Source organism: Dipteris shenzhenensis, chromosome 17 (assembly GCF_047967505.1).
Source record: "Dipteris shenzhenensis isolate YYH24624 ecotype China chromosome 17, Dip_SZ_1.0, whole genome shotgun sequence".
In the NCBI taxonomy this organism is placed as follows: Eukaryota; Viridiplantae; Streptophyta; class Polypodiopsida; order Gleicheniales; family Dipteridaceae; genus Dipteris; species Dipteris shenzhenensis.
The window spans coordinates 53,582,199-53,606,857 of record NC_141612.1 but is presented as its reverse complement, the minus strand read 5'-3'; the positions used below and the strand labels follow the sequence as shown (position 1 = coordinate 53,606,857).

The window sequence follows — 24,659 nt, the reverse complement described above, 5'->3', positions numbered from 1 at the left end:
CATCTGAAAAGAAGTTAGTAGAAGAAGAGTCTCATTTTTCTAAGCTGGAAAAACAGTGGACATATTTTCTTTTTCAGTTTAGGGACTGTTTTTCTGAATCACTTCCACAGGAGTTGCTCCCTGAAAGGCCAAAAGACCACACGATAGATATAATCCCTAGTAGCAGTCCTCCTAACTGACCTCCTTACAGGGTCAGTGCAGCCCAGCAAGAGGAAATTATGAACCAGGTCAAGGAAATGCTGGAGAAGAGGCTGATTCAGCCCAGCTCTTCACCTTACTGCTCACCCATGCTCTTGGTCCACAAGAAGGATGGATCCTGGCGGATGTGCATTGACTATAGAGCCCTCAATAAGATTACCATTAAAAACAGATTCCCTATATCTCGGATAGATGATATTTTGGATAGGTTACAGGGGTCTGGAATGTTCAGCCGCATTGATCTGAAGAGTGGTTATCACCAGATCAGCATTCAGCCAGAGGATGTTCACAAAACAACATTTCATACCACATTTGGTCTGTACGAGTTTCTTGTCATGCCATTTAGGTTAACCAATGCACCTGCCACCTTCAACAGAATGATGGACAGGATTTTTAGAGAGCACCGAGCCTTTGTTGGCACTTTCTTCGATGACATCATCGTGTTCTCTCAAGATGAGGCTGAACATAGGAAGCACCTGGCAATTGTTCTCAAGGAGCTACGGAAGCATAAGCTGCTTGTCAATGCCAAGAAAAGTGAATTCTTCATGCATGAGATCCATTTTCTTGGGCACATTGTTTCCAAGGATGGACCCTGCCAAGGTAGAGGCCATCAGGAATTGGCCACACCTGAAGAACATCCATGAAGTGGGATTGTGCTCGTACTACAGGAGGTTCATTCGGTATTTTGCAGAGATTGCATTTCCTTTACATGCCTTATAGAAGAAAGGGGTCACTTTCAGATGGGGTCCCAAAGAAATTGCAGCTTTTGACCTAGTGAAGGAGCGACTCTACTCAGATCCTGTGATTATTTAGCCAGATCTTCGCAAACCCTTCGCTGTCCAAGCAGATGCATGTGGGAACAACGTAGGAGGGGTACTTATGCAGGATGGAAGAGTTGTGACATACGAGAGTAGAGTGCTCCAGAATGCTGAAATGAATTTTGGCATCTATGAGAAAGAGATGTTGACTGTCATCCATGCTCTTTCGACCTGGAAGCATTTGCTGATTTTCATGTTCAGACCGATCATCAATCACTGCGGTACTTTCTCACTCAGAGAAAGTTGTCTAAGAAGCATATGAGGTGGGCAAATTTTCTTTCTATGTTTCATTTTCAGATTGTGCATGTGCCTAGGAAGAAGAATGTTGTTGCAGATGCACTCTCACGCAAGCCCACTCCAGATGCAGTGTCTGTTAAGCCACAAGTTTCAGTAGTGACCATTGCATATCATGATGAGCTTGATGCCATGAAGGATCAATATGCCAATGATGCTGATTTTTCACGGATTTATGATCAGTTGGTTGATGGACAGAGGCATGAGCACTATACTCTCAAAGACGGATTTCTGATGATGCATGGCAGATTGTGTGTCACGAAACAGTTGAGGCCCAAAGTATTGACAGAGAGTCATGCTCCACCCTATGTCGGACACAGAGGCATTGATGCCACCATCAAAGCTGTGGAGCACTATTTCTTTTGGCCATCATTGAGGAAGATGTCGAGGCATATGTCAGGACATGCATCACCTGCCAAAAGGTGAAATATGACACGCAGAAGCCGGCTGGACTGCTGCAGCCTCTACCTATTCCCAATCGACCTTGGCAGAGCATTGCCATGGATTTTATCTTTAATCTTCCTCATACACCATCTGGACATGATGGGATATGGACCATTATTTGCAGATTCAGCAAGCAGGCCCACTTCATTCCCGTCAGAAAGAAAATTACAGCAGACCAGATGGCGAGACTCTTTATGTCTCATGTGTTTAAACATCACGGGATGCCTCAATCAATTGCCAGTGATAGAGACCCGTGGATGACAAGTCTTTTCTGGAGAGTTATCTTTGAGAATATGGGTACCACGCTGAATTTCTCATCCTCTTTCCATCCTGAATCTGATGGGCAGTCCGAAGAAGCCAATTCCACTGCCCTTGATCTTCTCAAATGCTATGTTTTGGATCAGCAATCGAAATGGGAGCAATTTTTTCCACTAGTTGAGTTCACGTACAACAACACTGTACACTCATCCACGGGGAAAGCCCCCTTTGAAATTGTGGCAGGAGAACAGAAGGTACCTCCCATTCTGCATACAAAAGAGAAGATTTTTGAAGCGGATACATTTGTGGAAAGTTTAGATGTTGCTTACCAGAAGGTCAAAACAGCCCTCCAGAAAAGCCAAGCGAAGCACAAACGGGCAGCCGATAAGCATCGCCGCGATGGAAGCTACACAGAATCACAGATCACAGGGAGGGAATGAAGTAAATGGAATCTTGGGGTATGACAGCTGCTGATATACCAGAAGATGCATGTGAAATCAGAATAGTGACGCAGAAAATGCTACAGAAACTATGGCAAAACCCGGGGACAAAAATGCAGTTCTACAAATAGGAAATCAACTTGATGGACAGCTACAAAATGCAGCAATACCTCGGGGAAGACATATCAATAATTAAAAGGCATCTAATCTGCAAAATCAGAACCAGAGAAGGCTATGGGGACAGCAAAGTTAACTTGAAATCTGCTGGAGCAGCCAGCCACATCTTTAGGGAGCTACTTAAAAGAAATTTTGGAACATCGCAACAAGGTATTAGGGCTGGCACACAAGTTACCTCAACAAATGCTGACTACATAACACTTGATGTAAGGGATCACTTTTAGTTAATAGTGATGTAGGATCTCACGCGAGAATCAAATCATCTCCTGTGACCATGCTCTTGATACAGTCTACATGAGTCACCTATCCCCTCTCAGGCTACCAACCTCTATTGGGGATGATGCAGACCTCGCCCAAGTCTCAAACACTCTGGTATCGGTGGTACAGGATGCCGCTACCAGATATTTCCCTACTGCTCGATCCACTACACGTCCCCTAGCTGGGAAGATGCCCCACAACCCATGGTATGATGAGATCTCGCCTCACACCTTAGCAGGATTTGGGACACCTCACGAGGCTTGAGGCACAGCGGATCTCACAGCACTTGGCATGCTGTAAGAGATGGGCCTTCCTCACACACAAGATGGATGAGTTGATCGGTTCTGTTTTAGGAGGGGACCCCACCATTGGATGGGGACTCTCTCTCTAAGGATAAAGCCAACCGTCCCCATCATAAATCCAAACATATGACACACTTACGTGACCTCACTCTACAACAATCTGATCCAGGCACCACTCGACATGTCGTCTCTACTTAGGCCCAGCACATCCATCCTATTCAACACGGAATGGCGAGTTGCACTACGCCAACTCCACAACCGGAGAGCCCAAGACCATGAGGGGCTACAGACTGCGCACTTTGCACATGCGCATGAGGTTTCGGCTCCTATATTGGCGCCGATGTTCAACCATGCCAGTATGCAATGGCTTCCTCCCTACTTGGAGTACCACCACCATTGTGCCGATACACAAAGTAAGGCACCCCATGGGGGCACAAGAAATGGTAGCCTACTACACCCCGAGATATAATCCCCATATTCCCTAACTCGGTACAGATACGTGATTACCTGAAATGCAGCATCTAGCTGTAAAGGAGGTGACCCAAACTCAGCCTGAATGATTTGGTGAGAAACGGATTACTTACCACGAATCATCCGTGATAGCATGAGAACCTGTAGCCGCTCCACACGGGCCCACTCAGTATCCAACAAGTCTGGCCCCCAACAAGGACTGTCGTACATCCCACTGGTCGAACCAGGGAGTCAGAAAGCAACCCCTTGGTGCGTGGATCCTGAAAGTGCGAGCGGAAGCACTGCCTCTCTAGTCTGGCCAATGAAGTGAACCCTCTACTCAAGCGTGCCTGGGTCCGAAGAAGATAACCCCAAGATAAGTGTATGATGAAACTATCTCAACAAATGACCGCACAAATGTGAACTGCTCCTAACGCATGATGGCTCGAGATGTATTGAAGATGATGACCTTGGTTTTACCTAGGTTGACCTTCAAATCATGAGACTCGCAAAAGGACTGTAGTGCGTCTAGGTGTCTCTGAAGCCCCTCTGCTAAGGAAGACAAGAGAGCCACGTCATCTGCGTAGAGCAAAATCTGGATCAGTGTGCCCACAAGAGAGCAACCTACACCCCCCAGTGTCTGCATCATTGTCTCAAGCTCGTCAATGTAGAGGCCAAACAAGGTAGGCGACAAAGGACACCCTTGTTTGACCCCGATGGTGCTCATGATCTCGTCTGTCCATCCGGATCCTGCCCAAACTCTGCCTGAAAAGTGCCATGATAGCCCAAATGATCTCCTGGTCATAACCCAAGTCCTGTAGGCACCGTATGAGGCAGACTCTCGGAACCATGTCAAATGCCTTGCGGAAATCCACAAAGCAACAATAAACCCTCTGCTTCCATGACCTCGCCTCCTCGATGATACATCTGAGCGTGAATGTGGTCCATGGTTCCATGATCACGCCGAAATCTAGCCTGTCCTGCTGCTCAAGTCCTCGACACTCTGCAAGTCTGCTAACCTCGGAGTCAAGTACTGATGCATAAATCTTGGACATGACATGTCCAATCATAATGGTCTTGTAGTTCTCCGCACTCATGGAATCCCCTGCCTTGTGGATGGGTGAGATAGTATTAATGGTCCAAGTGTGTGGAAATCCCAAACAGACAGCTTGATTAAAAAGCTTTGCTAAGATCAGGGCTAGGAGGTTAATCCCATATGCAATAAACTTAGTGCATAGCCCCTCATGATCCTTTGCTCGATCATTATGAAGTTTCATTATGGCATTCTTTACCCCTCCTCTAGTGAAGAGGGTGCAGGATGTGGAACGAGGCATGTGTGAGAGGTTAGGGACTGGCTGATTTGGGATGTCATAAAGTGTGCGTGCATAATCAAACCAGATCTGAGTGTCAGTGAGTGCCGGAGGGGACCGTCCTTCTAGAAATCTCTGCCAGAAGTCCTTAGAGTTGTTACTAAACAAAATGTTCAGTAGCTCCTCCTCGTTCCGACAAACGAAGTCTAGTTTCCTCTGCCATACCAGTCTACGGTATTCGTGTAGCGTATCTGGTGCGCTCGAAAGACTGTTTTTGGTTTCCAATCTAAGTTGACGGCGTAAAGCCTTACAATCAACATCGTACCAACTATTACAGGGTATGGTTCCAGGGGGTGGTGGGGGGGTGGAGCGGGTGGTGTGGGGGAAAGCGTGAATGGCAGCCTCGTGTAGTGAGCGGGTGACAAGGGCAGCACGATCCTCTAAAAGAGGTATGAAGTCAATATAAGCGAGAAGTATGTACAGATGGCCAAAGTAAGAAGGTGAGTGATCCCGATCAAGCATATATCGTGGTAGGTGGAGTAAGCACTGAGTGGGGTGGAAGGTGCTATGCGAAGGGAGGTGGAGATGTTAAAGAAAGGTATGTATGATCAGCCCCTGGGAGGAGAGGTGCTACAGTGAAGTCAGTAATGCGAGATGTGAAGACAGGGGATCCCATGATGTAATCAAGAACACTAGAGCCCCCCCCCTTGTGGAAAGCATGTGAAACCACCTGAAGCGGGCCATCTGTCAAGACCATTATAGATAATGAGATCATGTATCCTGCCGAGGTCTAATAGGGCCTGCCCATAAGATGAGAATGGACCTCGCCTGTCAGCCGAAACCCATAGCATACCTACCTCCTCAAGGTCAATATCTGGCAGTAGAGTGGAATCATCTCTGAAGTCAAGAAGTAGTACCTGACGGGCCCTTGCCTCGCATTGAAGTCGCCCACTAGGAGGTCTTCTCCGCAGCTAGAGAAGTCAACGATGGACTGACAAAGGGCAGCAAATGGGGATGTCTCATCATCTCCTCGGATATCTTTGGCAAAGTGGGAGGTCTCACGGGGGCAGTAGCAAACTGCGACAAACAGATCCCGGCTGTCCATGTGTCGAATCCAGATCCAAATCCGGATCCAAAGAAATCTGGAATGTGTATCTCTCTACTCTACTGAAATGGTCCCCCGGAGTGTGGATCTGAAAAGGACTGCAACTCCACCTAAACCTCGAACTCCTCGTGTACCCCTCGTCTCATCTCATCAGAATACATAGCCAGGTGTCGTGGTGGCTCTCCTATGGGCTGCCAAAATGCCTCGTATCTGTGTCTGCGGGGTCATCTCTCTCGGTGGCGGGAGACGCGGCCTCTGTGATCTCTATATCCGGTGGGCCATGTCAAGGGTGACACCTCTGGTCGAGCGGTCCCCTCCAAGAAGAGTTGTGATGGGCTGAGCCTCTTTCGTGTGTGTCCTAGTCTGCCACCTCTGTATCTCTGGCTGCATCTTTGCTCGCCATCCTCTCATCCCGCTTACCCACGTGGCCCTCAAATCATATCTCCTCCTCCTCCACGCCGTCATGTCCGGGGGCAAACTCAAAAGTGTAAAAATCTATGACGTCACTGATCCCGATCTATCACAGCGGATCTATTACAGCCTCATGTGTCACTGCCTCCTCTTGCTGTCTGATCTAGCGCAATAGGGTCTCTCTATGTCGTCGCATCTCCATCAGGTAGAGACCAACACAGATCTGGTCTTGGAAGTGGATCAGATGGGAGAGAGGCTCAAAGCCAAGTCCAAACTGGAATAGGCAATATCATCATCCTTGGATTTCATAATAGACGAGCCAAGTCCCTCCTAGAACAGGCAATGGTATCATCCTCGGATTTCATAATAAACGAGGCAAGTACATAGGAAGTTTTCCTCTGTCTCCACCGCCTCCAGTATGCATAGTCTACAAATTGATGCTCTCCCTGCCTCAATCCTCAGCTAATGGGACAAGGCTCGCATCTCTCCGCTGGCGATCCTCAAGGCGTGTAAGACTCGTCTATCCTCCAGATACTGAGGTCTGATAATCACTCCGTCCTCCGCTACTCTCAAGAATTGATCACGGTAGAAGGGAACTCCTGGTCCCCTTCCCAAGTCCGTGACGTATGGAGCTAGAGTAGGTCCAACCATATAGTGATGTTGATCTCACTTGTGGGAGCAAGTAATCAGGGACATCTAAGCTATACTGGAAGGGGGGGAGACGGTCCATTTGAATGCCCTGACCATGAAACCACTTGATTATGCATGCATACCAAGCCATGCTAACCCCACTCTTAACTAGTCGTATAGACAACTCTACTGCCCGTCTCGGTAATCTCCATCTCGGTAATGTCCGAACCGTGTGAAGGTAAGTGACAGTCTGGAAGATCGCATCAATCTAAAGAGGTGTCATGCTGACATCTACCTGTATGATCAAGAGGGGGACCAAGGGCTTGCTTCGGATCATCCTAGATCCCATAGTCACTTGCAACCTCTCGAAGCGTCGCCACTCAATCGCCGATAGATCACCCCCCCAAAAGAGTACTACATACATCGTTGTCGATCTCACTAGTGTGTTGAAAAGTCACCCCTTCGTCGGGGGTCCTGGAAATGTGCCTGAAAGCATAATCTCTCTAGACGGGTCAGAGCTCCCTGCCCTCGTCTAAGACGTGCCCTGGTTGCGTGGGCCATTATAAAGACTAGACCTGCAAAGATTGCCTCTAGATATGTGTACAATTGTACAATCTCCACTAGCTCCCCCTTATACGTGAAGCCGTGTTGGTGAAGCACTACCCGTGAGGTGTTGAAGATCATGACCTTGGCCTTGCCAAGGTTGACTATCAGGTCTCTCTCTGTGCAAAACACCTCTAGGGCATGTAGGCATGCTGCTGAGGAAGATAGGAGAACTATGTCATCTATCTGCATACAACAGTATATGTACCATTAAACTAGCCAACAGTGACCCCTCACCTCCTAGGCGGTCAATGAAAGCCATCATCTCATCAATGTATAGCCCAAATAGTGTCGCTAAGAGAGGGCATCCCCTCTTCACCCCTATCGTGCTCTTGATCCAAGCTCATAGGCCTCCACGGGCTCGTGTACTCTCCCTCTGACTGACTCATATAATCTCATATCATGACTCTTGGGATCTACATCTCTTGAAGTCATTTGACCATGCGGAATCGTGGAACCATATCAAAGGCCTTCCGAAAGTCTACAAAACAAGCATCGACTTTCTGGGATCTCAATCTGAAGATGTGGTGTGGAGGGTTGTCTCCGGCGGAATCCAACCTCTAACCCAGTGCCCGTTGTCTTTGTGTCTCCGTATATGAGCTGATCTCTCTCTCCAATATGACCCATACATCTTGGCCCTCGTATGACCAATCATGAGTGTGCGGTAATTTCCTATATCCAGGGGATCCCTTGCTTTGTGTATCGGCACAATGGTGGTGGTACTCCCAAGCAGGGAGGAAGTCGTGGTACACAGCATGATTCAACATTTATGCTAGGATCAAGGTCAAGACCTCATTTCCATGTGCGAAATGCTCATTGTGTAGCCCTTCATGATCATGGGCTCTCCATTGTGGAGCCGTTCCATAACGCAGCTCACACATTCTATGCTGTAACTGCAAGTGGTGGATCGAGGAAGGGTGTACATACCGGGTGGTGTCTACATCCAGGCATCATAAAGGGATCACATAAGTGTGCCACACATCAGGGTCCATGATGAGGATAGGTGATTTTCCCTCAAATAAGAGTCCCCCCATGCAAAGGTGGAATCACCTCCTCGAAAGGATCTAATCACCTCATCCCATCCTACGTAAAAAAAAAGATCTCCTCTTGCGCCGAAGCGCGCTGATAGATCCATTGTGCCTCTAGCTTCGTCAGGTGTCCCAAAGTCTACTCTGCTATAAGGTAAGATCTCATCTCCCGGCACTCATCATCAAACCCATCCTCTTGGCACTCACCATCAAACCATCGATTATGTAGCATATTCCCGACTGGGGATCGGGCTGTAGAGCGAGTTGTGGGAAAAGACATGATAGCGGCATCCCAAACCACTAAGACAGAGGTATCTGAGGCATGGGCAAGGTCTGCATCATCTCCCAAGTAGGCCAGTAACTCATGAGACAAGTGGCTCATGTTCAGTGCATCCAAGGCATGATCAAAGTGTATCTGGGTACGGGTGGAGGTCGGCGGGTCCCGTCCTACTGCAGGTATGGAGATCGACATACTAAATGCCAACTAGGAGTGATCCATATCAAGTTAGGGGGGGGACCGTGAGGTCATGTACATGTGTCACAAAGGCAGGGAAACCCATCAAGTAATTCATTGTCCTCCGTGCGGGAAGCAAGTGAACCCTCTAGATGACGGCCATCTGAGAAGGCCATTATATATGATCAGATCAGGTATTGCTCCCATTTCAAGTAAGTGTCTGCCATATCTAGTGACTTGTGTATCCGCTGAGTGCCTCACTATTTCAAGCTCTATTGGGTCAATCTCTGGTACTCTGAGAGGATCAGTTCCGAAGTCAAACAGATTAACTTGTCTGCTCCCCGTACGGGCATTGAAATCACCCAATAGGAAAGTCTCCCCTTGGCTAGAGAACTCCGTAATGTCGTCACACATCATCTCATATGGGCTGTGCCCCTCTGTGATGACCTCATGGGCATATGATGATGTAAGTAGCATACTGCAATGAAAATGGCCCGTGCATTCTGTGACTGGATCCAAATCCACATATATGGTGCATGATCCTCCCTATGCATCACAGATATGAGTAGTCTCAAGTGTCATTTGAAGAGGACAGCTACACCTCCCGAGCCTCGGACTCGATTATCTCTCCTCAATGCTTTCCTGTGTGCCCTATTACTGTAGGCAATCCTCTCTCTAGGCTTTGTGTATCTCAGTGTAGAAAATGATATCTCTATCCGTGTATGTCTCTGAGAAGCCTCCTGGGTCATACCAAAAATTCCATTGCAGTACCACAGCAATCTTTACTATGCTTTGTGGCACCATCCTATCAGTCCAACACCATCATGTGCTACCTGCATCCCCTTCTTCTCTTTCCTCCCTTTCTGCCCTCTCCCTTATGATGACTTAGCTATCTCTATATACAGCCCACTTCCCTTCCTGCCTTGCTGCCAAAGCTCGAACCATTCCTTCTCTACAATGTTCTTGCTGCAAAAGAGTGAGATCATCATCTAGATATGTCCTTGTCCCCTTCAAGGCCGCCCTTATGCTCATAAAAGTGGACCTATCCACCGCTGTCCTAAATCTCATAATCATAGGTCTCCATGGTGCGTCATCCTTGTCTTCTCTCCAAGCTCCTTCGAAGGTGAAATTAACACCCATCTTGGTGATCAATGCCTCATCGGGGTGTCACCCACTGGTAGCCCTTTAACCAGGACATTCAATGCTTTATGCTGTCTTCTTTTTTCCTCTTCTAGAGATAAATTCCTTTTTTGGGGCTGATGTGCCCCTCTTGACCACTTCGGTCCAATTCTTCATTTTGCCTTCCCCTCATTTATTAAACTGAGATATTTCTGCCTGTTTCTCTTTGCATGCTGGCTTGTAAGGCAGCCATATCTCTCTGAGTTTTGCATTCTCTGCTTTGAACTCCTCAAGTGCTTTGCATGCATTTGCCTCTTTCCCTTCTTGTGCTTCTAGAGTTTTCATTTCTTCTTTGATCATGCTCAACTCCTCGTTCAAGAGGGGCTGGATCTCACCTTCTTCCAATTGAGAACGTGCCTTTAGAGTTTCATTTTCTGCTTGTAGGCTGATAGCCTTAGCTTCAAATCCTTTATCTTCAGGGCATATTTGCTGGTCTTAGCATCCACCATTCGAGCCATTTCTTCCTGCACTTTACCTGTTTGAATTCTGTACTTGTAGTTCAGTTCCATTTGCTCATTTCCTCTCCCATATAGGCATGCAATCTATGCATAATTTCATCATTGTGTTCCCCAATTTTCTTCTGCACTCTCTCAATGTCAGTGTCCTGCATTTTTTAGATTTCTTTCATTGTGACAGGCATGTTTTAGTATGTTGATCACTAATCTTCTGAGTGCTCATCCAAATAGAGCTGTACTTTCTCTCCTCCCCTCTGGTCTTTTTTTCAGGTGAGTTATCCATTTCAAAAAGGATCTTCCCCTTCCAAAAGAAATTCCAGATTGCTGTGTACCTATAGATTCTAAATAGCCTCAATTCTCTGCTGGTCTGGCACAATTTGCATCAAATACTGAGCTATTTCTTTGCTTGCAGCAGCCCTTAGGCTCTCTCCTTGGCTCTAAACAGAACACACAGCAGTGGAGGGGTGCAGAGGAGTCATGGTTGGTTATGGGGGCTGTTTGGGGCAGCGTGAGCTGCAACAGCCCTTAGGCTTCCTCCTAGGCCCTATGCGGAGTACACAGCACTGCGGCGGCGAGCAGGGAGGTCGCACCCACAAGACATTAAACCATATTGTGCAGGTACAATCCCATGTACAAAAAATATGATATAACACAAAACCAACATTTTTACGCAGCAAGCCCTTTTTCCAAGATGAAGGCAGATGACCAAAGAGCCAAGAGGGGCTTCTTTGGAATCTAATGCAGCAAGCCCTTTTTCGAAGACGAAGGCAGATGACCAAAGAGCCAAGCCCTGTTAATTATGAACAAGAGAACCGGGTTCAGCTGATCCCAAAATTCAGCAAAAAAAGTCAGCTGCTAAGCCATAGAGCACCCTAACTTGGATAGTGCTGTTTTCATTTCTAATCTGTAAAAGGCAATTCCAGCTTATGTGCATCCTCCTCGGAGAGAATGGGTCCAACATTTTGCAGAAAAACCCTCCGGGCATCATTCTCCACGGGCTGGGGAGGAGGCATGACTGCAAACTAAACAAGTATGCAGACGAAATCCTTAAATGATTTAAACGGAGGATCGCAAACTTACTAATACACCAATGAATCCAAGTGAGAAATTATCAAAATGTGAAGAGAGTCCTAGAGTAGATGGTACTCCATACAGGCAGCTAGTTGGCAGCCTGATATATTTAGATGATACTCCTTAAACGATTTGGAATGGAGGATTGCAAACCTCTTAATACACCAATGCATCCAAGTGAGGGATTATCAAAAGATCAAGAGAGTCCTGGAGTAGATTGTATGCTATGCACACAACTAGTCACATATTTAATCACCACGAGACCAAACATAGCTTACCCAATCAATGCAATGTCCCACTACACAGATGAACCAAAAGAATGTCATTGAAAGGCAACTAAGAGAATTCACATGTATGTCAAGGGAACCCTGACTCATGGAATGGAATATGAAAGAAGCGATGATCTAAAAACTATCAAGATTTACTAATAGTATCTTTTGAGAGCAGTGTTTGATGCAACATCACCAACAAATAATAACTATAGCAAAATAGGGTAGCTAAAAACAGATGGGTAGAGCAATCATTATAGGCAAAGGATGCTTTCAGCAGAGGCAATGATGTTATAGCATGCATTGACAAAAAATGTCCCATTAAAGCACAACTGAAAGAAAACATGGTGGTAGAGGCCTTCTAGATTGAAGTGCCTGCCACACACTTGCAAGGTTACACAATGAATTGCTGCAATAGGAATGCCAACACTGGTTAGAATGAAGCCATACAAGGTGCAACAACTAAGCTGCAGAATCAACAATAAACCAATAACACTGAATGAGGGCTTCATACAGAAGCCAAGGCTTTTGCCTCATCCTATGTGGCACACTGAATCATATGTGAGTATCGCATCTAGTCTATGTGTTTGATGCATCCTATGTGGCACAATGACACAGTGTGCCTAATTAGAATGCACCAAACACATACACTAGATGCCAGACTTACATCTCATTGGCTGCCCTAGAATGTGACATAGTGAGTGCAATGCCCATGTGGCAAGTGACAAGATAGACCAGTAAATTGGTACCATGTGGCACCCATCCCCTTTATCCATGATGGATGTATGATATGCCAAATCATGTGGCCCTTAAAACTTTTCACCATCGTTCAGGACATAACATCATAAGTAGGCTAGCCTAGGACCTAAGGTCTACCCGTCACACTTTTTGACCTTTTTAATTAATGAATTCTAACCCAAAATTACCCCAAACGTACTTTAACGAGTAACCCTTAAATCATCACTTTTTCCAACACATCCCTGATGCACAATGGATAGACTTTACACCCATCCGGTTGGAAATCCTCTCTTGCTTGATTGTGGCAAGAGGTTGCAAGAGATGGAGCTAGGATACCAGCCACCTGATCTTTTGTTAGACAATAAAAAAGCTCAATTTCGAACTTTTTCACCTATAGAATGATGTTGGCCAAGTTAATAGAGCTTTAGTTATCAGTCAATAACAGAGTTGGATCCTTTTGAATAAGTCCAATATCATTTAAGATACTTTTTAACCAAACAGCCTCACAAGTTGCATTTGTAGATGCTCTATATTCAGCTTCCAAGGAGGATAAGGTAAAAGTACTTTTTTTCTTACTGCTCCACGATATCAGGCCAGATCAAATGTGGAAAATTATCCAAAGAGCAACCTGTGGAACACAAAACTCCTGTGAGAGGTTGTCAATACCCTGAATTGTCTGGAGGATCTGCAGCTTTCTATCATAATAGGCACCTTGAATTTTCAAAATTCATGTCGTATTTTTGTTTGATGGAAAAGAAGTCATTAACAAAGAAGACAAAGCCTGGATCCACTAATGGAAGCAGTGTGCACGGGACACAGCATCAATATGAGCAAGCGTGCTAATAGATGTTAGTGTTGTTTGCAAGACCAGAAACCTAGCATATCGTGGGGTAGCCGACCTTTCACTGGCATATTTTGAATCTGGTCCATTGTCTTCTAATATGACTACCTCCTGTAGTTTATGATCCTCTGTCTCATACAGAGATAGTGGGATGAGTCACGACTCATCAAAAAGTGCATGCTGCAGTACACGGATGCATTCTGCAGCGTCTATGGCCACTACTTTCTTTATCTTTATAGGATCCCTGTTGCCATTAATTGTTCGTTCTCACTGTGATTACATTCTTCTTCAGCTCATGTGATGCTATTATTAATCCCTCCTTTTTGTAGCTCCCTAACTTATCCTGTTCATCAAATATATTGTCTACAAGCTGTACTCACATTCTGTTTCCATGGGCTACATGCTTGGGAACAGTCATTTCATAGAGTTATGTAATTGAACTCTGGAGGCACCACCTTCCAAATGCCATAAGAACTGTCGTTTGCAATTCAAAATGGCATCCTGCAAAGATGTCCATCATCCAGGACAACATCATGGACTGAAGTGGTCATGTGAACTTTAAGCATCTTCGAGATTAAAGAGAGAGATAGAATACTCTTCATTTCATGTTCATCATAATGTGCCTAAATGTAATATTCCACAGTATTCACCATGTCTTTCTTGTGTTTTGTTGAGAGGCTCTTTCAAAGTCACTAATGTAGTGCCCATCGTTATGCTATAACCTACACTTGGCTTTATTGGCTTTGATTGCATCATGCTTTAAATGCCTGTGCAGTACTGTTGGAGACCATCTGGCAACCTCAATTGGCACATGAACAGTTGCAGAGAATAATAAGCCTTGTCAGGCTAACGCCAGAAGGCTTCCAAGCACGCACTCACAATCTGGGCTTGAATGTCAAGGGATTCGGCTTGTTATAGTAGTGCTTCAAGCAACTGATTGGGCATCCTGCAGTGGTGTTCAGCAACCCCCACCTCTTGAGAACTTAGAGTACTCACATGTTTGTGGCCGAAGGCTCTCCCTGCTGCAATAAATGCACTAAAAACCTTGAACACATCCACTCTTTACCAAGTAAAAAAGGTGTGAATAAATTTAGGATAGTTCTGTTCTAGCCTGAAACTTGTTCTCTAACACAGACATTGGGCATGCAAGGAAACTAGCACCTAAAGCCGATGAAGCATACCATATTTCAGGAACAGGACTCTCTGAGGAACAAATACTATGCTAGTGGACCTCCTGTCCAGAGTTCATACTGCAGGCCAGGAAGCCCACTTAGAACCCTTGCTGGCTGAGGAGGAGAACCACGAATAACTGTAAGGGCTGATCTTTACAGGCTCCACTGCAACCCCCATTTCAAACAACTAATTGGCTCTTTTGTCTGGCTGTCGATTTGCCATGCTCAACTGGCCAGTTGGCCACCAAACAGCTATCGGTCGGCCCGCTCGTCAAACGGGCCAGCTGGATTGCTGGCCTTTCTAGTTGCTACTTGAGCCCGGGGAAGGACAGTAGGCTCCTCACAAAATCTGATATTCATATCATTCTTATAGGTTCAGGAATGATGACTTCGGGTTCAAATTCTGCAACTAACCTCGCCGTCATATCATTCCATGCACATAGGCCTGCATGCAGCAGAAATGAACCATCAAATCTCAAGCCTCAACTCCTTTAACTTCTCCTCGATCCTCTCTGAGAAGACGGAAAAGAGGAAAATGCTTTAACTTTTCAAAGCACTTCAATTAGGTATCAGAAATCTATATATACCTTTGTAAGACTAGAATATATCCAATCACACAAATTTAGAATTTCTGTTCTAAAGTCCAAAAATCTACACAGAAAATAAAAGAGAAAACGAAAGAGAAGACAAAAGAGGTAACAAAAACTTTTTTGAAAAACAAAAGGAAGACATACTTAGCAAGCAAAGCCACACTTATGTCATCATCAGAGCCCAAGCATAAGCAGCTATACTGGGTTTCTAAAGACCCGCGGAGTCTCTCGGGTAAACCAGTGCTTACTAAATACGTCCACACAAAAAAGAGAGGAAGAAAACAAGAAATAAAGATGAAAGGAAGAAGGTGACCAAGCAAAACTAAACAAGCAAATCAAGAAACAAAATCTTCCAAAAAACAGGATAAAATCTCTCTCTCTCTCTCTCTCTCTCTCCATGAAAAGTTGGAATGAGCTAGAACTTATATATACCTTTGTAAGAAAAGAATATATCCAATCAAACAGATTTAGATTTTTGGTTGTTCTAAAAGTCCAAAAATCTACACAGAAAATAAAAGAGAAAACGAAAGAGAAGAAAAAAGACGTAACAATTTTTTTTTTGAAAAACAAAAGGAAGACATACTTAACAAGCAAAGCAACACTAATGTCGTCATCAGTGCCCAAGCATAAGCAGCTATACTGGGTTTCTAAAGACCTGCGGAGTCTCTTGAGCTGGAACTTATACATACATATCAGATTGGAACTTTTGATCAGTCAACAGCCAAAAAAATAGAAGATTGCCTGTAGTCAGGGTAAAGCAGACCATTAAAGGCTTGGCCAGCATGTCCAGCATCAAAATATGTGAGTCGAATGCGGCGCAATTTACTACTGCAAAGAAGCCAATTGTGCACCTGAGCTCCCTGCTGACCCTTCTTGCTCTTGCGCAGCCTTAACTCCAGGTCTAAATTTTGGCATTTCAATCCTGAAGCTTCACTGACTAAGGAGCTCCATAAAAAATCCATGTAAGGCTTGTAAACTAATTCAACCCCTTTGCCTGCTATCGATTGATCCATCTGCATTCCTGGTAGGAACTGCCAAATATTTAGCCAAACATTAAATTTCTTCCAACTTGTAAGGCTTAAGCTGCCGTTTTTTAATAAGGCAATTTTAGAGAGAGGAGAGCCACACTACAAGAAAACGGTGCATTTTATCAACCTCATCAAGCATGGATTCGAATCAATCATGCAATCTCTCTGCCAAAGTCCTATACTTGCACACCAAGGTTTCCTCTTTAACCTCGCTAGCTGCAATGTCCCACATTTACCTGTACTGCCTGCAGCCCCAAAGCAACTGAACAAAATCACTTGTAACCACTCTTCCCCTCAATAATGCGCAATTATAATCATTCATTCTAAGACCACAACAGATCCTTAGATGACAACCATGCAAAATAAGCTTCAATTCTAGTTATTCATTCCAGGAAAACCTTTATCTTCTTTTTCATGTATAAAATTCATGGACTTCCACTTTTTCACTGAAACCCGGTTTGGACTTCTTCCAGTCAGTCTGGAAAGGGAGTGCTGCATAGACAGGCCACAACTCCCCTCTCAGTCTGCATTCTATGATCCTCAACATATATAGATAGATGCATCCATCAGGCAGATCGGCTGGACACATCTATCTGCTTGGTATCAACTAATGAGAGCATGCCCCAATGTACATGAGTCACATTGCACCACCCATTGCAAATGGTTCCCTTCTCCCTGAGCTTGGACCTAGAGAGTGTTTGGGGCAGTTTAATGCTGGCAGGCTTGAATAGTTTGGAGGCTGCTGCTCGCTGAATCCGGGATACCGCTCATATCCCACTCACCCTTAATTGCATTGCGAATGAATAAAACCATCACCGTGTCTTGATTGTGTGGTGATTGCACAATACAGCATAGTGTAGCCAGATCGGCAAGAAAGTGAACCTTAAGGGAAGGGAATGTTATGTCAACCATAAGATTGTAGTAAGGTGGGGACCATGAGGACTTTCCAGTGCTTGCTTTACTGAGGCCTAGAGGGCTTGGGTCTAGTGTCACTCCGAGGCTCAGGCATTAGCGAGGAGGTGCATAGAGAAGCCCATGAGAGGGCTTTAACGAAAGGGTCCTTTGTGGGACACATGGCACAAAAGTAAAAAGCCAAGTGGCAATTGCTGGGCATGGAGGAGGGCTCTAGAAAGATGAAGCTCAAATTAGAAGGAGCTCTCGTAAATGAGAGCTAACACAAGAAAGAAGAAGAGAGAAGAGCAGGAAACCATGGCTGGGTGGAAAGAGATTGCTGAGCCTTCATCTACTTATTTTGATTGTAACATTGCAGCAGCATGGGCCTCAACTCATTTGGTGCCATAATCTGTTGCCACCAAGATGCACCTTTTTCCTCCCTCCCTTGAAATCATTAGAACTGCTCGGCATAAGCTCTCTCCCATTGACCCCTAAGACCCTAAGGTGTCACTCCACTTGACACTCCTAGAGTCCCATTGTGATTGCCAATATAAATTCTGAGGTGGGGGGCTTGTTCTCTTCTGAAATTATTACCGCTGGCCTAGGGTCACCGGAATCTTGTAGACGACCTGCAGCTCTGATACCATGCCAATGTTGCATATTGCAGAAGCATAAACGAGAGAGAGAGAGAGAGAGAGAGAGAGAGAGAGAGAGAGAGAGAGAGGGAGGGAGGAAGGGAGGGAGGGAGGGAGGGAGAGTAACACTGAATGAGGCAAGTTAACTTCATCATAGCATGGAAACAGTGCCAACCAAAGGTGTGTGTTAACGATGAAATGGAACAATCCAAATGAGGGTAAGGAGGTCCTATTTATTGTGCGAGGATAGGAGCTGCAGACAACCGACCCAGTCAGGTGGGTCTGCTTGACCCCACCCAGGTTAGGTCGGGTGGCCTGACCCACAGCAGGTTGACTGACCCATCCTTGGTCACCCAACGCACTCCATCTTAGTCAACCATAATGCGGGCCTAGTGAGCCCCAGCAAGCTAGCACAAGGCCAGCCTTAACCAGCTCTCTAACCTGCCCCTAACCCTGGCTGAATGCCCTGGTAAATGGCCCCCGACTAGCATAGTAAAAACTCCTTTCTAGGGTGGGCACACACACATATAAGCCCTTACTCTCCACACATGAGATGCTCTAAATTCTAACACACCCCTCCCCGCCCCCCTTCTCTCAGCTGCCATACATCCATCCCTGCACCTACTGCCCCCCTGCAGTTCTGCGAATCTACCCCCTCCTTCCTACTCTTGGCTCAGCAAAACCCACCCCCTTTCTGCTTCTTACAGCCCCCCCTACCCTACCTCAACTACCAACCCAGGGGACCCCCACCTACAGCTGCCAATCTACTCCTACTCTCAGTTAACCCAACAGTCCCTCCCCCTTCTCTGATTCCATACCTCCATTCCACTACCCTATCTTGACTGCCCAACCCCCCACCCCTTCTCCTCAGCCTCCACATAGCCCCCTACCTATTTCCTTCCCACAACTCCCGTATGGCCCTCTCTCTCTCTCTCTCTCTCTCTCTCTCTCTCTCTCTCTCTCTCTGTACGTAAGGGATCACTACTAGTTGGTAGTGATCGCCAGTTCCATAGATCCTGAAGGATCTCCTCCAAACTTTAATACTATCATATCATCTCTCTCATCATTGAGGTGGACTTACTCTGTGCATGCAGTTCCCTGCTTCAATTCCTCTCAGCCCCCCGCTCAGCCCTCCCGCTCTCAGCCCCCCTGCTCTCAGCCCCCCCGCTCTCAGCCCTCGCTCAGCCCTCCGCTCTCAGCCCCCCGCTCAGCCCTCCGCTCTCAGCCCCCCGCTCAGCCCTCGCTCAGCCCCCCCCGCTCAGCCCCCCGCTCAGCCCTCCCGCTCTCAGCCCCCCGCTCTCAGCCCCCCGCCCTCGCTCAGCCCCCCGCTCAGCCCTCCCACTCTCAGCCCCCCCCCGCTCTCAGCGCCCCCCCGCTCAGCCCCCCCGCTCTCAGCCCCCCCGCTCAGCCCCCCCGCTACCCCCCGCTCAGCCCTCCACTACCCTCCCCCCCGCTCTCAGGTATGCTACGGGTTTCGGCTGACAGGCGAGGTCCACTTTCATCCTATGGGCAGGCCCTATTAGACCTGGGCAGAATACATAATCTCATTATCTATAATGGTCTTGACAGATGACCCGCTTCAGGTGGTTTCACATGCTTTCCACATGGGGGGGCTCCAGTGTTGTTGATTACATCATGGGATCCCCTGTCTTCACATCTCGCATTACTGACTTCACTGTAGCACCTCTCCCCCCAGGGGCTGATCACACATACCTTTTCTTTCGCATCTCCACCTCCCTTCGCACAGCACCTTCCACCCCACTCAGGGCTTACTCCACCTACCACGATATACGCTTTGATCGGGATCACTCACCTTCTTACTCTGGCCGTCTGTACATACTTCTCGCTTATATTGACTTCATACCCCTTTTAGAGGATCGTGCTGCCCTTGTCACCCGCTTACTACACGAGGCTGCCATTCACGCCTTTCCCCACACCACCCACTCCACCCGCCCACCACCCCCTAGAACCGTACCCTGTAATAGTTGGTACGATGATGAGTGTAAGGCCTTACGCCGTCAACTCAGATTCGAAACCAAAAACAGTCTTCCGACCGCACCAGATACGCTACGTGAATACCATAGACTGGTACGAAGGAAGAAACTAGACTTTGTTCGTCGAAACGAGGAGGAGCTACTGAACATTTTGTTTAGTATTCCTTGAGGAACCCATACCTCAAAGCTTGGCTCCCATGTTTTTCCAAATTGTATTACCAAGGTGAGTTTCCATATGTTATTTCGGGCTCTCGGGACTGTGTCAAATGCCTTGCGAAAATCCTCAAAGCAACAATAAACCCTCTGCTTCCGTGATCTCGCCTCCTCGATGATACATCTGAGCGTCAGAATGTGGTCCATGGTTCCATGATCACACCGGAATCCGGCCTGTCCTGTTGCTCTGAGTCCTCGACACTCTGCAAGTCTGCTAACCTCGGAGTCAAGTATTGATGCATAAATCTTGGACATGACATGTCCAATCATAATGGTCCTGTAGTTCTTCGGGCTCATGGGATCCCCTGCCTTGTGGATGGGTGAGATAGTGTTAATGGTCCAAGTGTGTGGAAATCCCAAACAAACCGCTTCATTAAAAAGCTTTGCTACGATCGGGGCAAGGAGGTTAATCCCATATGCAATGAACTCAGTACATAGTCCCTCATGATCCTTCGCTCGGCCATTATGAAGTTTCATTACAGCATCCTTTACCCCTCCTCTAGTGAAGAGGGTGCAGGATGTGGGACGAGGCATGTGTGAGAGGCTAGGGACTGGCTGATTTGGGATGTCATAAAGTGTGCGTGCATAATCAAACCAGATCTGGGTGTCAGTGAGTGGCGGAGGGGACCGTCCTTCTAGAAATCTCCGCCAGAAGTCCTTACGAGAGTTTCTGGCAAAGTTTGGGTAGGATCCGGGTGGACAGACGAGATCATGAGTACCATCGGGGTCAAACAAGGGTGTCCTTTGTCGCCTACCTTGTTTGGCCTCTACATTGACGAGCTTGAGACAGTGATGCACACACAGGGGGGTGTAGGTTGCTCTCTTGCAAGCACGCTGATCCAGATTTTGCTCCATGCAGATGATGTGGCTCTCTTGTCTTCCTCAGCAGAGGGGCTTCAAAGACACCTAGACGCACTACAGTCCTTTTGTGAGTCTCATGATTTGAAGGTCAACCTGGGTAAAACCAAGGTCATGATCTTCAATACATCTCGAGCCATCATGCGTCAGGAGCAATTCACATTTGCGGGGTCATCTGTTGAGATAGTTTCATCATACACTTATCTTGGGGTTATCTTCTCCGGACCGAGCTTCACTATGAGACCCGCAATGCAGGCACGCTTGAGTAGAGGGTATGCCTCATTGGCCAAGCTAGAGAGGCAGTGCTTCCGCTCACACTTTCAGGATCCACGCACCAAGGGGTTGCTTTTTGACTCCTTGGCTCGCCCAACGGGGATGTACGGCAGTCCTTGTTGGGGGCCAGACTTGTCGGATACAGAGTGGGCCCATGTGGAGCGGCTACAGGTTCTCATGCTATCACGGATGATTCGTGGTAAGTCATCCGTTCCTCACCAGATCATTCAGGCTAAGTTTGGGTCACCCCCTTTACAGCTAGATGCTGCATTTCAGGTCATCACATATCTGTACCGAGTTAGGGAATATGGGGATTATACCTCGGGGCGTAGCAGGCTACCATGGATAGCTTTATCCTCTTCTATGGCACTTGCAGCGGGAGGAGATCAGAGGTGCTGGTATGCACGTAAAGAGAGATGGTTTGAGCGACTCGGGCTCCACATGGATAGACTACCTCCCTTCCAGTATAGCATGGATGCTCCGTTCTCTCCCCTCTTATCACACGAGGTCAACCAGGTTATCCGTGAGGATCTACTACAGCTACACATTTTCGGACCTGGTTGGAACCGAGTGAACTCCCAGTGAAGCTTAGCTTCTACAGAGATCACTTCTTACATATCACAGCGGAGGGTTTCATTGACCCACCAGGATACACACAGATTCACCTACCCCACTCGATGAGGATCTCTCTTGGGCAGTTCCGGGTCTCTTCACACAGACTTCGCATCGAGAGCGGCAGAGCAGAGCGACTACCCAGGGAGCGGCGCATATGCACACTATGTGACATACAGGAGGTTGAGACAGAGGAGCATTTCATCTTCACGTGTCCTGTGTACTATGAGATCCGAGGACGTTTCCACTGCCTCTTCAGAGATAGTTATGGGATTTTAGCCCATTTCCTCTCCTACCCAGACCAGCGGTGTTTGGCAGGTTTCATTCATGAGGCACTTAGACACCGCGAGAGGATACTCCGAGCACGGAGACAGGAGCAGACTTCTTCCTCGGTTGATCCCTCTCAGAGCTCTATCACGGAGTTCTTTCAACTAGATCACATGGATCCCAACGAGACGAGGCCTCGACATGACCGTGACCCAAAACCCGTGACCCGACAGCTCAGACAGAGGGTCGACACACAGATCACACTTGGAGACATCCCCTCCTTGTTTAGAGTTGGAGCCCGACCGACGGGGGTCACTGTAGCCCTGGTTAGACGTAGAGCTACGACCAAGAGACGTGCCAGGACCGCACCTCTGAGTGGCCGACAACACTCTATTGCCGACTTCATGCCTCCACTGCCTCATCCATCCTGATATCTTGCTGTTGCTGGGGATGATGATGATATTGATGATGATGCTGAGATTGATATATAGTCGACCACCGACATCACTATGTTGTACTTAGGACTTAGTACTGCCATTCTGCATTTTTGGCATTTTGCATTTTGCATTTAAATGGACACTCGTTTAGTAGCTCCACTACCACAGCTCGTTGTATCAGGATTTTCACAGTCTCATAGACCCATGGGTCTTTCGAAGACTTTAATAAACTTTCTTTCTTTCTTTCTCTCTCTCTCTCTCTCTCTCTCTCTCTCTCTCTCTCTCTCTCTGGGGGTGATGAGCCTATATGAGTCATTCATAGGGAGTGAAGCAAGGATGCCCCCTCTCTCGAACGCTCTTCGGACTATGCATTGGTGAGATCACGACTTCCATTGATCGCCTAGGAGGGAAGGATCCTTGCTTGCGGATCTGATGATACAGATACTGCTGTACACAGATGACATAGTCCTCATATCTTCTTCAGCAGCAGGCCTACAACGACATTTAGAGGCCCTAGAGATGTTTTGCAGGGAGAGTATCGGGAGGACACACAAGTCACACACGCACTAAGGATTGCTATAGGACAGATACGGTTCTCGTCCCACCAGCTGAGGATCGAGGCAGGGAGGACCGTAGGCACACCTAGAGAATATCAAAATTTGCAAACTATGCACATTAGCAGCAGTGGAGAAAGAGGAACCTGTGCATTTGCCCTACCTACTACAAGATCCGAGGATGATACCATTGCTTCTTTCAAGAGGGACACAGTTTCAGACCACTCCCCCGACTGATTCATTTCCATGACCAAGTCTGCGTTGGCCTCTTTTTAATGGAGATCCAACGACCCAAAGAGACCTTGCTACAACAGGAGATGACAGTACAACAGGAGACTGGCCAAGCACAGAGGCATAGTCACACGTTATCAACTTCTATGCCTTTAAGTCGGTCCCAAGACACACTGGGATAGAGGCGGAGAAAATAGCTGACATGAGGGCAACATGGATCACCACGAAGAGACAACACAGAGTGGTGGAGCCTGCAGCACAAAGGATGACTAGAGCATGCACCATAGAGGTCCATCCCATTGCCGCTCTACTCAAAGGAGATCACCCAACCCAAGTTGTCACCCTCGATATGGCCCACCGAATATAGAGGTCACAGAGACCAAGCCCAAATGTCTTAGTCAAAGAATTAACAGTGGGAGATACCCCAATGTCAGATGCCAAAACCTTGTTCACCAAGATGGGATCAACATCACATGTGAGACAGCATGGAGAGTTGCCAAAGCTGAGGCTCCAACAAGACCTCTTGTAATGAAGCTCCGGACAGCAATGGACAGGTCCACCCTCATGAGCATGAGGGCAACCTTGAAAGGGACGAATATACTTGGATGATGACCTCACTTTGCTACAACAAGAGCACCAAAGGGAGGAAATGGTGCGTGTAATGGCAGTAAGAGATGCAGGAAAATGGGCTGCCTACAAGGACGCTAAAGTCATTGTTAGAGAGAGAGAGAGAGCACAGAGGGAAGATAGGGAGGAGAGAGAGGAAGGGGAGATGGCCAGCACATGACAGTGTCAAGCCCAGGAGATGAGTGCACAACGCAGATTGCGTATAGCACTGTGGAACTCTAATGGTATCCTCTGGTCCAACCCCGGGGGTTTCTCAGAGACCCTAAACCAGTAGAGATATGGTTTTCTACACCGAGACACATGAGAGTCCAGAGAGAGGGATGCCCACGGTGACAGGATACACCTAGGAATTGGCCCATAGGAGGGAGATGAGGAGAGGGATACGAGGATCTGGAGGTGTGGCAGTCCTATTGAGACCATTCACATCCGTGATACGGAAGGAGGAGCATGCACATGTGGGTTCGAGTTCATACACACAAGACCACTTTTCATTCGCAATGTGCCACTTCCCCCCGGACACATCATCATATGAGCATGAGAT

The 24,659-nt window shown here is 47.1% G+C and overlaps 1 protein-coding gene across 2 annotated transcripts in view; it reads right to left on the bottom strand.

Annotated features, from left to right (window-relative positions):
• LOC147892298 (uncharacterized) overlaps positions 1-24,659 on the bottom strand; it is a 104,952-nt gene that overhangs the window by 71,260 nt on the left and 9,033 nt on the right. Inside the window, exon 2 of one of the 2 annotated variants that reach the window (XM_087388875.1) lies at positions 16,237-16,526. In XM_087388875.1, coding sequence (XP_087245001.1) covers positions 16,237-16,526 — 290 coding nt within the window. The remainder of the gene's footprint in view (positions 1-16,236; positions 16,527-24,659) is intronic. The other variant, XM_087388876.1, reaches the window with a different exon arrangement.